General features: G+C 39.2%; 2 protein-coding genes across 2 annotated transcripts; both read left to right on the plus strand.

The window, feature by feature from the left end:
- Nucleotides 1-88: 88 nt before the first annotated feature.
- On the plus strand, nucleotides 89-3,549 carry kcnk3b (potassium channel, subfamily K, member 3b). The gene is made up of 2 exons (XM_027004867.2): nucleotides 89-447; nucleotides 2,522-3,549. The coding sequence occupies exons 1-2, from the start codon at nucleotides 165-167 to the stop codon at nucleotides 3,391-3,393; spliced, it is 1,155 nt and encodes a 384-aa protein (XP_026860668.2). The 5' UTR covers nucleotides 89-164; the 3' UTR covers nucleotides 3,394-3,549.
- Nucleotides 3,550-5,627: 2,078 nt separating this feature from the next.
- On the plus strand, nucleotides 5,628-10,395 carry marc1 (mitochondrial amidoxime reducing component 1). The gene is made up of 7 exons (XM_027004869.2): nucleotides 5,628-6,005; nucleotides 6,306-6,476; nucleotides 6,952-7,117; nucleotides 7,635-7,775; nucleotides 8,079-8,140; nucleotides 8,228-8,299; nucleotides 9,581-10,395. Exons 1-7 carry the CDS (start codon nucleotides 5,764-5,766, stop codon nucleotides 9,693-9,695), a joined length of 969 nt encoding a protein of 322 aa, XP_026860670.2. The 5' UTR covers nucleotides 5,628-5,763; the 3' UTR covers nucleotides 9,696-10,395.
- Nucleotides 10,396-13,634: the final 3,239 nt, after the last annotated feature.

A 13,634-nucleotide genomic window follows, 5' to 3' on the forward strand; every position in this document is an offset into this window, starting at 1 on the left:
AGCTCCCGGCAAACGTGCCCTTCTTAATAGTAGTCCCTCGTGACAAAGGTCTGCTTGAAAATCCTTCGTGCCAGAGGGGCTCTGTAGAGAAATGAATCACAAAAGTTTTTGTCGACTCGGTCTAGAATTAAAAACGGAGGAATATTTTTAGCTATCCAGGGAAAATGAAGAGGCAAAACGTCCGGACACTCGCCTTAATTATTTGCACCCTGTCCTATTTACTTATTGGAGCGGGAGTCTTCGAGGCTTTAGAGTCAAAGCTTGAAAAAAGCCAGAAAAGGAAGCTGGATTATCGAAAATTTCAATTGATGACTAAATATAATCTCTCCAGAACAGACTTTGACCAAATTGAAAAAGTGGTTTTGCTTCTTAAGCCACACAGAGCCGGAGTCCAGTGGAAGTTCGCCGGTTCATTTTACTTCGCCATCACCGTGATAACGACGATAGGTAGGGCTTGTCTTTCTGTGCGAACACATGCAATGGTTTAGTCCAGGAACTTAAACTTTATTAGTATCCCAAAGCACCTTGATGGATTCTACATTTTCGGCGTTTATTGTGTCTTTCTGTTCTTTTCCACTGCTACCTTTCAGTAGCCTCGCATTCAACGCGCATCCCAGGTTGTAAACACTTTGTACTGTTATCTTTGAAACCATTTACTAAATCACTGCTATCAAACAGTTTGAGCTGTCCTATAGTTCAAAGCTGCTGAAGCTTGTTTAAACAGACCCTAAATCCATGAATTACTTGATGTGATAAAACACAGTTGCCTACTTGATCATTAATATCTCAAATACAAACGTCTCATAAATTTTAGGTGGCAGAGCCTTCTTTATAGACATGTTTCAACTAAAAAATTACTGGCAAACTGTATGGCATAATGTTCAGGTTAGATCAGTGTTAAAGACTCATTGGTTCAAGAATCATTTCACAATGGTGCCTTAGAAAAAAAAAACATCTTTTTGAAAGATTCTTTTGTCAGATAGCAACCCTAAAAAGACAGAAACGTTCTGCTTGTTTATTACTTAAAATGTGCAGGTCAAAATGTTCTACTCACAGCAAACCCTTTTCTTTTTTTTAAGAATAAAATGTTTATAGAACAATAAACTGTTGTGCTTGCTAATAGGCAAGGAGTCAAATGAGAAAAATATCATGTGATTACCAAATATAATGTCGGAACTAAAGAAACTACTCTTCCCAGCTTTGTCACAAAAGCAATACGGTGCACCAGAAAATTATCAATGTTTAGTAGAGCCCATTGTATAAACTTCAAGCTATTATCACGAGCCATGAAAACTTTAACAAAATAAACATGGCTTGGTTATAGTAATCAGTCATTTTAATGTTTCTTGTTTAAATTAATCTGCTAAGTAGAAAATTTAATCTCTAAATGTAATTTCTAAAATGTAATGCTGTAGCATCTCTAATTTAATGCATTTTCAGAGAGTTACAGTACTGGATGCATAAAAGGTAGCAGCTCTTATACATCATGTACAACTATTCTACAACTATTTTTCACAGTCTCATTGCTGTTTGGTCTCATGACTGATATTAAGCTTGGGATTTTGCAGCAATTTTGATTCTATTCTGGTGATAAAGTGTTTGCATTAAAGATGTTTGCTCTGAGGTTATTTAGCCTTGACATTCACCATGGAACGCTGGATACTGCATACAATCTGCCTGCATATCTCAAATCAAATGCCATATTAGTCTGCACCACTTTGGAACATTTACATCACTATGATAATATTGAGAGAGCTAAGAATAATGGATGACAATCCTAATATTTACTTGGTGTTTAAACAGAGCTAGTACAAATAAATGTGGTAGGTATCCACAAGCCTAATGCCATGGGTAAGAAACAGACATTAAGACATTAACCAGTCTGCCTCATTCAGTCTTCATTCCAAAGCTGGCTATGTGCACTGGTGTCCAACTAAATCTTTGTAGGGTGGTATTATATGTTTTTTCTATTGCTGCGTCATAACTATCTGTGTAACAGCCACCAAGGCAGTGCTCCCACACTGAAGCTACATCAAGTATCATGACAGGTGTTGGGCATTTATTAAGCCTGGACTGACCTGAATTTCTAGAAGAATAATTTAATCATGTAAAAATCAAATAACATAACTGAGACTAGAACATAAATTGAAAAATCCTGTACCTGTTCTATATCTCTCATATAGCTATAGTTCTTTAAGTTAATCATATTATTTAGATATATATGAAGTTATTGTTTTTGTCTGTTCTAATTGCTAAATGCACGAGTCAAAACTTTCATCCCCATGCAGAATTTTAATTTACAATGTTCTTTTAGTCACTTTTAATGATATTTTGACATTTTTTAAAAAATTGGTCTTTGCTGCAAATGTGTAATTTAATTAAATGAGTGTAATGTCATGATAATGAATGGACAGCACTTTTTCATCATATATCGAATTGTACTTTGGTTTGGGATGAAATGTCTTCTGATTTTCATGAAGTGACTTCCCTGATATTCTTCTGTGGACAAACTCTGCCTCAGGTTATGGTCATGCTGCTCCCAGCACGGACGCAGGGAAGGCATTCTGCATGGGCTATGCACTCTTGGGCATCCCGCTCACTCTGGTGATGTTCCAGAGCTTGGGTGAGCGCATCAATACGTTTGTGCGCTTCCTTCTGCACAAAGCCAAGAAGTACATGGGCCTGCGGCGGGCGGAGGTCTCCATGGCCAACATGGTGACCATCGGATTCTTCTCCTGCGTGGGAACACTGTGCGTGGGGGCGGCCGCCTTTTCACACTACGAGGGCTGGAGCTACTTCCATGCATTCTATTACTGTTTCATCACACTCACTACCATCGGCTTCGGCGACTACGTGGCGCTGCAGAAGGACAACGCCCTGAACAATGACCCACACTACGTGGCCTTCAGCTTCGTCTACATCCTGATGGGCCTGACGGTGATTGGTGCCTTCCTCAACCTGGTGGTGCTACGCTTCATGACCATGAATGCCGAGGATGAACGAAAGGATGCCGAGCAGCGTGCGCTGCTGGCCCGCGACAAACGCGTTGTGCGGCCGCCCCGCTGCTCTGGGCCCCCAGCGTCCCCTGTGTGTGAGCGCAACGCCAAGAGGCGTGGCCTGAAGAGCGTCTATGCCGAGGTGCTCCACTTCCAGACCGTCTGCTCCTGTCTGTGGTACAAGAGCCGGGAGAAGATGGTCATACTCCCTCAGGACTTGTCCTTCAGCGATGCGCTGATGGAGCAGGGCGACGTCTCCCCGAGGCGCTTCTTTGAGGCCGGCTCCGTGGGCTGCGTGTGCAGTCCCCAGCGCTGCTCAGCTATCAGCACTGTCTCCAATGACCTGAGGAGCATGTCCCCGTTCAGGCTGCTCTCCAAGAGACGCAGCTCCGTCTAGACATCTAGCTCAGGTGTTGGACAGGTACATGCTCGTGAAGCTGGTAAAAACGCAGAGCTGCTGTACGTTTCTCCTGCATGCATATGTGTTTATGTGAAGATGCTGGAAAGCACCACTCTAAGTACAAAGAGAAAAGCTAGAGTAGGTACGGAATTATTGTGTCTAAAAGACAAAGTAACACTTACATATGTTGTGTGTGTGTGTGGGTATGTGTGTGTGTGTGTGTGTGTGTGTGTGTGTGTGTGTGTGTGTGTGTGTGTGTGTGTGTGTGTGTGTGTGTGAAGACGAATTGTCTCCTCATGAGACCATATAAACCTTAAATAGAGTAATAATGCACTTCTGCTACTTCAGAGTTACAAAATACTCCATGAATGGTGCAATACACTGTGCAAAAATATTTTAACAGTGCTTTATCAAACGTACCAACAACATACCTTATTTTCTTCATGGAAATTGTCAAACTTGGACTTTATGTGTCATAACATTTCATGTTTCACAAATGTATTTAGACGAATAGAATTAGTGCAAAATCAAACTGGCACAAATTTATGCAAGCTTTTACACACCTGAAATGCAGTTGATTAGCCAAGACATGATAGATGTCCAAGTTTTGTTAGTTTTGTACAGATCACTGGTTCTACATAGTTATGTGTATTTTCAGATAACAGTATGACACCAGTCCAAAACTAAAACAAAATTTGTAAATCACCAGTTTTGTCTGATTGACTACATTTGTAGTAAGTGGAAAACTGTGTAAATTAGATTTTTTGCAAACTATTCCTGTAATATGTTTGTCTTTGAAATATTTAAAAAAATATATGTATCACGTATTGATGTCATATTAATCATTGCATCTTTTCATAAGTAATCTCTGTTGTTTTATGTAACCAGTTGATTTATATCTCTGTGATCCTGCTTTTCCCTTTGTTTGAAAATTCTGTGAAGTGCAATATTCTATGATCAGGCAACCAACATTCAATTTTCAATTTCCTTTGAATTTAGGTAAATAAACAACACCTTTAATGGACTGTTGACTTACAAATACTGTACAGAATAGTCCCTTTTGATATACTGTACAATGCTGGACTGTGACCATGAAAATGAAACACCTACAACGTATTCGCTGCTCCAGATGGTATGCCCCCATGATTCCAGTTTTCTGGCCAGCTCTATCAACCCTCTAAGAGTGTCCCCTTCCAAAGACAGTTACTGTATGTCAACCTGACAAAACTTGCATGGGGTTAGGAACAAGAGCAAAAGATGATGAATGCTATGGATGAATCTAGCCAGGTCAGCCCTATCAAGAGCGATTGTAGAAATCACTGAGGAGTAATGTAGCCAATTGCATGTGCACATCTGGAAATTACACAGGTGTGATAGCGTGCACTTATTCACCATTTATATACAGTATATGAATGCCTAAACAGCAAGTTTAACCTTGTGAGAAAAAATAAAGCTGTTATCTCATAAGGTCTGTGCCCCTGCTCTCAGCTCAGATCTGGACACCATGTCCTGTGTATTTCCCTCTGACTCAGAATGGGCTTGCTGGCCAGGCTATGTTTGGCCCGCACAGGCGTGCGCGCCATCCTCAGATGTTGCCAAGGAGAAAGACTTCGCCTTGAGCTATTAGACCTGCATGACACCACAACAGAAGGAGCGCCATTGCAGCAAATGCTTGCATTGCATCCCCATGGCGGGAGCATCTGTTGTGATCTTTTTTACCCTGGCTAGAGATATCTACATCCATGGAAATAGTAAAAATAGCTCTGACCGGCAGGTCAGTGGGGCCCGGACATGATGCACAACTTACTTGCAGCTCTTGTCCTGAAGCCAAGCAACTAGGACGAAATATGAGGTTTCATATTTAACATAAAAGAGTAAAGAAATAAAGTCACTTTCTTTTTTATTTTATATCTTTATTTTTTTTTCAATTCCTCATTGAATTAAAAATCATTAGCCTTAAACTACATTTTGTATAATTCCCATGAGTAATGAAACCTATAATTGTAATTATTTAATGTCGAAACTGAAAAAAAATGTCTGATACGAATTTATGAAGGTATACTGCCGTCACAGAAAACTCATTAAAGTAGATTCACTAAATGGCAATAAATAAATAAATAAATCAGTTGCTACAGATCGTAGTAAATGTTGATCGGACTCATCTATTGGTTCGCGTTCATGTATTAATTAACCAGAAACGAAGTATCTGTGACTTTAAAAGCAGGCCTGTTTCAATGTTGAGCTGTTTTCACTGTGGACGCTTCGAACCGACTTCGCGCGCAAGCAACATAAGATATTTTGCAACAATAAACAGTCATTTGTTTTCCACGGTTTTATAAACAAGTTTTGAGTTGTTAAAAACCGAAAATGGATTACTGTGTAAATTTATTTACTCAGAACAGGACAGCCGCTCTCTATGTTACAGGGACAACGGTCGCCTTGCTTGGACTCGGACTCGGATACAAATACATATGGAAACAAAAAAAGTTGATTCGCGTTGGAGTAGTTTCTCAGTTGTTGGTTCATCCCATGAAATCTGGAAAAGCGGTGTTGGTAGATACTGCGGAATGTCTGCGAATGGGACTGAAATGTGGAGAGCTTCAGGATCGGTGAGATTACTTAAAAAAAAAACCTTGCGCAACATTCGTACAAGTAAACCAAAAAGTGACGTTCACCTAACAAGTTTAGGCGTTGCAATAGTTAACAGACTTTAATTCAAAAAAATCAGATGCGATGTACTAATAACCTATAACATTTAACAACAGAGCCGTTTTGTGGTAGCGTTTGAACCGCTCTGAATGTTTCTGAAGGTAACTTTCAGAAACGTATCGCTAGACTACTTCGCCAGAAGCAGTTGCCATGTTTTATCATTGCGAGCGATTGGACAGCCGGCATGTATCTCACTGCAGCCACTGGCTTGTCATTACGGAAGACGGCCACATGTTGACTGGAAGACAACAGCCCCGCCTGGTTCTGGTGTCCCTGACCTGCGAGAACGGCCAGCTCTGCCTCAGTGCTCCTGAGATGGACGAGTTGAGAGTTCCACTGCACCAGGGCACAAATCCCATCTTTAACTGCAGGTAGCTGGTGATCTACAGGGTGAACTCTTCCCCAACGGAATACGTAATTATATGGTGTTAAGTCGCACATTTTGTGCATTCTAGATTAAAGTGAGTGTTTGTATTAACAATGCGCAGCTTTGAACTATAGGCAGCAGGTATGGGATTTGGTAGGAAAATTAACAAATTGAATCTTCTTTCATGTTACAAAAATGTGCCTTGACCTTCCCTTTTTGGAAACTGAATTCTGCAAATGTGCTTAACAAGCATTTAATGCAAGGATACCTATTCTTTGGTTAGAAATTCCATAATCACACACATTACCTTCTTGAACAAGGTGCTAGCAAAATCAAGGTAATGTCATACTGATGAATATATGCAAGTTGCTCTGGATAAGAGCATCTACCAATGCTGTAAATGTAATCCTGAGCATTAATGTTTGCATTGTGTTTTTAGTTATTGACAAATTGCTGAAAAATGCCATTTCTGACTGTAGAGTGTTTAGTTCAGACATTCAAGGCAGAGACTGTGGGGAAGAGGTGTCAAGCTGGCTCACTCGATATTTGGCAGCAGGTGTGACTTTTCGTCTGGTGCACTTTGAACCCTCTCTAAAGGCAAGGAGCTCTGCTGATCAAGACTCCCGTTTTCCCAAGGATACACAGGTTTGCAGTCAAACTAGCCCTAGATGAATGCTTCTGATGCCATTCAGGGATGTCTCATCATTACATGATGTCTGTTGCTGCATTACAGTAAACAGATCACACTCTCTTAGAGCAACTTCTCAGACACAAAAACTCAAACAAATGATCTAATGTCCATAAGTGAGTTTACATTTGCCTTGGAGAAGTGTAAACCTTTCTTTCCAAATTCCCCTTACCTATTTGTTAAGTGCTCTGGCTAGGAGGCCCAGTAAGTCTACTCTATGGTATCAAAGGTATAACTTTAAAAAAAAAAAAAATCTCCTTAATACTTTCAGAGCTGAAACCTCTAATAAATGCATCCTTCGCAATTTCCCTGACTGAACATTGTCACAGAATAAAAGGGGTGTGTCTTTTTAAAATGTAATTTTTTTTTAAATTTTTTTGGTGGGGGAGGGAAGGATCAATAATTCATGCTCGCCTCATGCGCTGGCATGCCATTTTTATGCCTGGCAGTTGTCTCTGATCTGTTGTGGTCTAGGTGGCTTACCCTGATGCTGCTCCAGTCATGCTGATGTCCATGGCCTCCGTTCAGGACCTGGGGAACAGACTAGACTGTGACTTCTCTGTCTACCAGTTCCGGCCCAGCATTGTCGTCGGTGACTGTGAGCCTTTCGCTGAGGCAAGAGCCTATTTCCTAAGCCTTCATGTTGAAAGATGTCAGTTTTTTTTTTTTTTTTTTTAAAAAGGGCTGTTTCATGTTTTTACATTTTAAGGATAAGATTAGGTGTCTGTTCTTTTGCTATGTGCTTTTATGAATGAGCATTCTACAATTTCTCAAATCAAATTTAAACCTGAATCCGAGTATAATGTTCAAAACAACCACATAACTGGCTTCTCACTCAGTTCTGAACAAGAGATATTTGAAATTATTGAATACTGTGAAATTGTTTATTTAGCTTCATCTGTCTTCTCTCTTAAATAGGATTCATGGGATTATGTTCAGATTGGCCAGGTGGAGCTGCAGAGAGTCATGGGCTGTGGAAGGTATTCCATCAGGACAAACCCTCGTCTCCAGTCGGCTACCTGTTAACATGTATTGTGATGTGTTTCTGGTGTCTATTACACTTGCAGGTGTGTTCTCACCACTGTTGATCCTGAAACTGGAATCATTAGTAGGAAAGAGCCACTAAATACTCTCAAAACGTAAGTGAATTGACCAGTCACATGCACAATAAACTTGCAGGGTCGAAAAGCACAGTATGGTTGAAGTATTAAGTGTTTTTTTTTTTTTATGACTGGCTGCATCATCGATGCAGTGTTTTTATTCAGTTGTTCCTCTGGGTGCTTGGTGCATTTGTACCAATAGTTAAACAAATGTCAGTTACATCTATCTCGATCATGTGAATGTTTTTGATAAACCTTACTTATTCCATGTACATGTTTAAAAAGGATGCATGAGTGCAACTCATGTGATCATCTCAGCTGTTCCCATGACACACAATTCATTTGGATTTTGTGTGTATAATTGTGGCAGACTGTGCTAGACCTTCAGTGCTGTCTTACCCAAATTAATCCACCTCTTAATCTGTAATTATCATGACACAGCTATAGAAATCGTTGATATTGTACAGAAAGGCAGTATGACATGGTGTTGCATCGCAGATGGGTATCTAATTCAAAGAGTAGGTATGTCATTACTAAGGCAAGAAACCCAAATGAGACAATTCAACAAGTCTTTCACTGCATACAAAGCTGTGCCACATGCATCATCTCTAGTAGAAGCATCAGTATCAACCTTCCTGAATTTAGTTACTGAAGTGAAAGTGGCAGACAAACCCTTTCCCTGGCTGCGACAGGCTCACTAGCTTAGGGGTTGGCGAACCTTTCCTCACAATATGCAGCTTCTCTCGAAAAGTCTGTCTTAAAGTGGCTTTGTGAGTATATTTGTGACCAATTCATTTCTTCTCCTGTCAGCCATTGTGGTTTTAAAAAACGGCTATTAAATCTACATGAATATATTGTAGCTTGTGCACGGCACTACATATTTGATTTGATAACTCTGACTAGTATGCTGCCACTCTCTAAACATCCAAACAAAGAATGTATAAATTCTGACTTTGTTGTATGCCTGCTAGCCAACTCGCCAACTTGAAATCTGATTGGTTGGTTAAAGCAACAGTTTAACTGCCTTTTATTTTAAGATACAGGTGCCTGCACACTTAATTCTAAAGGCAGATTGTATTGACCCAGGCAGCTCTAACATGCACATACACTGCAAGCTGCACAACCAAGAGGAAAGCTATGGAATGGGCTATTGGGAACAATTGCATACACATTTGTGGGGGAAAAAAAAAAAAGGCATGAACATGCAAGTCTGTGATTAAGCAGCGACGGCTTTGCTGGCTCTGATGGCCCATCACTGGTGTATACTGTTTGACAAATGCAGGCACTTGTTTTTATTTATAGTTTTTTCTTACCTTTTAGTTATCGACTGATCGACCCTGCACAGAAAGCTTCACCAATATTTGGGCAGTACTATGCACTCAAGAAAACTGGAGTCCTCCATGTTGGTGATCCAGTCTACAAAATTAATTATTGAGGCAGGATGGGATGGACCTAATGGGTACCAAAACAAAGTGCAGATGTATGCTACATTTATGTGCAGGATGGGATTGCTGACTTTGGAACATAATTAACCATGTGTGTTGGTGAGATTCACATTTTTGTAATTGCAGTTAAATGTGAGAAAGTATCTAAAGCATGTTTAGTGATGCATACTCATTAGACTTTTACTCGTTACAAATTGCACTACTCAATTAATTCCACTAAAGAATCACAGGAATGTTTGTGTGTGTCGTGAGTATACCACCTAGTCTCCGATTGTCTTGAATGTTTTGTTGGTCAACAAATTCCTGGTCACTTAAATTTTTTTTATTATTATTATTTTTTTGATATTGGCAGTTTTTCCAGTGTACTGCTGATTGATTGATTTAAAAATATATATAAATTAATGAATCTCAACCTATGTGAAATACTTTATAATAAGTTTAACCTTTTGTATACTGCCAATATAAAACCTGTTGGTGGAAAGTTTTAACCCCGTTTGGGGGACATGGAATAAGACCATCACATAACTTTTATAAGGGAGCTGATGTTGTGTAAAGCCAGCCGATAACATCTTTATAGATGGTCCTAATTCACTGTTTGGAATATTACGTGTATGATGTATCCCTGTGGATGTTCACAATCCAGTTTGTGCACTTTCTCAATCATTTGACAATAAAGTCTGAATTATTGAAGTTGTGGCGTTACTGTGCACCTTTCTTGCCCCTCTCTAAATTCATCAGGTCGGGGTTGAGCCAGTTAAGATTAATTGCATGTAGACTACAGTTGAATAGTTTGACAGGTCATAAAGTATGTCAGTTATGTAACTTTTTGATAAGATTTCCATTTCCTGGCTTTGAGCAATATAACGATGGTTATGATCCACTGTCCTTGCTGTATATTTCTAGCATGCATTTTGTTTGCACTTTCTGCTAAAATCACAAAATTATCAACTGCTTGTACTAGGTTTGGACATGGGCTCCAGGGTCTTTTATTGCAGTGACTTAAATTTCACGAGAATACCAACCCTCCTCACCCTGCATTGCTGCGTTTATATGGCCCTCCCTCTGCCTTCTGTCTGCCCTCTGCTCTTGCACAAAACAAGGCTCACATGGCACTCACAATGTGTGTTTTAGTGCTGCACGCCCACCCATGAAGATGGAGCCTGAGCTCCCCATCCCCCAAAAACGAGCAATCTGATTTGAACCAAATAGTATATTTTATATTGTAAGGTCTTCTGGAGCATAGAAATGGCTCCAGAAATGGAAAAAACACACTTGTAGAAAAGGGCTGTGAGGAATGTTGGGACTTGGTGATGCGCTTTCAGTAGGAGGTGCCGTAAGAATTTTTTTTCTGGACTCATTACAGCTGCTCTTACTTACGGGAAGCTCTTCTTTCACTACCCCAATAGTGTGCAGCAGTATCTGTATATGTAATATTGCCAAAAACATCAAAGTTATGAATAATATTTTATAATGTTTTTTTTTTTTACCTGAAGATATGAGTACCCTTTTTGTTCTGCTTTAAGGTGATAAAGATGAAAGTTGAAAAGAAATGGGTAAATTGAATTTAATATCAGATTTATTCCGGAGTGGGGGTTTTGATTGATGGTCTGCACTTTATTTTATAGACTATTCAATTTATACTTCATTGATTAAAATTTTGTTCAGAGTAACAAAAATGTATTCGTTTAACTTAAAAAGACAAAAAAAAATACTTCCTTAAGTGTCATACCCTTGAATGTGCAGTAGAATTTAAGAATTTCGTACCTCTGCGTTGATATTAAAACTACATTCCTGGTAAATGATGATGTGGGATATTTTGACTCTCAGGCATAATGACCACCAAGGACATGCCTCTACGAGAGTGCAGATTTCTTTGTATTATTTTAAGCGTTGCTTACACTGCCTTCTGATGATGACCATATCATTCCACAATAGAGATTCAAATAACTTTGCAATGCTGCATCCTCACGTCCTTAAACTATATAATTGTTTGTTTGATTTAGACTACATCAGTAATATTTATGTTCTTTGCTTCACCGAATGAATTGCATCATGATCATGTACTCTAAAACTGATGACTATCCATTAAAAGTTGACAATATATTACAAAATGTAAAACTGTGATGTGAATTGTACTTTACGTACTGATGAGAGATTAAATCTGGGTCTATATCTGAGAGCTGGGTCTATATTTTATGTTTATGTATAACCTTGGGCAGACTTCAGGCTTAGTGTCTCCTTAATTATGATTATGAAATGGGCAAAATAATAGCTGTCTGCAGCATGTATTTTTTCCAACCATTATCTCACCACAGAGTTCATCAATGGAGATGAGCCCTTTCCCTTAATGACCTGGGCAGATGGCCACTGCTGGCATGTTTGTCACTCATTTGGGCTGCATAACCACATCTTGGGTGTTCCTGTGGCCCTGACTGGCAGAAGGAGTGCATCAGATTTACTTCAAGCAGATGCCAGCACTACAGTGTAACATATCTCACCTGGCTGGCAGGTCTGGAACACCAGTACTGGGGCCAGGGCTGTAACAATCATATTTTGGCTCATTATCCATAAGGAACTCATCACTGGCTCAGAGGAAAAAGGTTCACAGCTAGGCGACTGAACTGAAACTGTTCAAGATGCTGGGAGGAACTGTAGAATTTTTTCCTGTGTATTTGCACCAGCAGTGCAGTGGCTTCATGCTAAACTTCCTCCCACTCGGTTAACGATGAACCAATAAACTTGATGCAATCTTTGCCTGAGTGGAAGCACCTGCTTTAAAGTTCTGCAGCTAGCACTAATAGCTCAAGTAAACCCCTGAAGTGTTTATCTCCAAAGCCTTTGAAATTATTCTTGTTTCTGCTCATCCAAACATGTTCATTCAGGATTTACACAGGGGGGAGAATACCATTTTGTTTTCTGAATGTATGTGCATTCTTTTACATTTTCTGGGCTTAATACCTTAGTAAACACCTGAAGTTCCCATCAGTCTGAAGCAGTTGTGTATTTTTATTTTATAACCCTCCTGTTGTGTTCTAACCAAATCTGATCAATTTGCTGTTTTTGCTGCTATGCATCACACACAATTACTGATATCTGATTGTTGTTGTTGACATCTATATAGTTTGGTCAAATGTTCTTTATTTGTGATATTCTAGTCAGATCTATCAGCCATATAAAATTAATCACAAAGAATATAAGAAGATTAAGAATAAATATTCTCTTTCTCACCATGTTGCACAAAGTTTCCTTCCACTGTCTGATTAGTTTTACAGGATGTATAACTTTCAGACAAAACATTGTTGCTGCTAGTTAAAATTTTTGTCACATACAAAAATGGCCCAGTGCTACAAAGATCTATGTTTGTGATTCCAAGCTATAAATGCCGCTCCTTTGCAATCTTGCTTCCAGTTTAAACTGCAGTACCACAACAATGAAGAATGGACAATGTGTGTGAGACTTTTGATCATATAAATCACCATGACTCCGATAAGGATGAAATATACCTGAACAGCACTGAGCCACATGACATAGAAGCAGAAATTAATTTGGAATACTTGAAAACCAAAATATGTTGGCACATTTTTGACATACCAGCCTTTGCAAATCACTTAAGGTTTTTATTTGATCACTGGTCTATAGTACACCAAATAAAACATAAATTGAGCATACTATACTAAAATATTGTATAGCTTCCAGTAAATTAGATTTATACAATGTGAAATTTTAAGAAGTACATTTTGTCATAATGACTAGGAATTGGGATTCTTGTAATACAACAATGTGTAAATAAATGTTTTAAAACTGTTTTCACAGCTCAGCTGAACACATCACAAGGGTGAAACATCATGCTACAGTTCATAGATTTGTGGGACTAGCTTCCTCCTCTAGCTAAAAGCAGGGAATCAGGTTTCAACTTGTTGGAAGAATCG

The sequence above is a fragment of the Electrophorus electricus genome, chromosome 13, assembly GCF_013358815.1.
Source record: "Electrophorus electricus isolate fEleEle1 chromosome 13, fEleEle1.pri, whole genome shotgun sequence".
Classification (NCBI taxonomy): Eukaryota; Metazoa; Chordata; class Actinopteri; order Gymnotiformes; family Gymnotidae; genus Electrophorus; species Electrophorus electricus.

Excerpts from the sequence above, each read along its gene's own strand:
- marc1 (XM_027004869.2), top strand. The coding sequence starts at position 5,764 with ATGGATTACTGTGTAAATTTATTTACTCAGAACAGGACAGCCGCTCTC. Across the intron at positions 6,477-6,951 it reads AATCCCATCTTTAACTGCAG|AGTGTTTAGTTCAGACATTC; the intron begins GTAGCTGGTGAT and ends TTCTGACTGTAG. Across the intron at positions 8,300-9,580 it reads CCACTAAATACTCTCAAAAC|TTATCGACTGATCGACCCTG; the intron begins GTAAGTGAATTG and ends CTTACCTTTTAG.
- kcnk3b (XM_027004867.2), top strand. The coding sequence starts at position 165 with ATGAAGAGGCAAAACGTCCGGACACTCGCCTTAATTATTTGCACCCTG. Across the intron at positions 448-2,521 it reads CACCGTGATAACGACGATAG|GTTATGGTCATGCTGCTCCC; the intron begins GTAGGGCTTGTC and ends ACTCTGCCTCAG.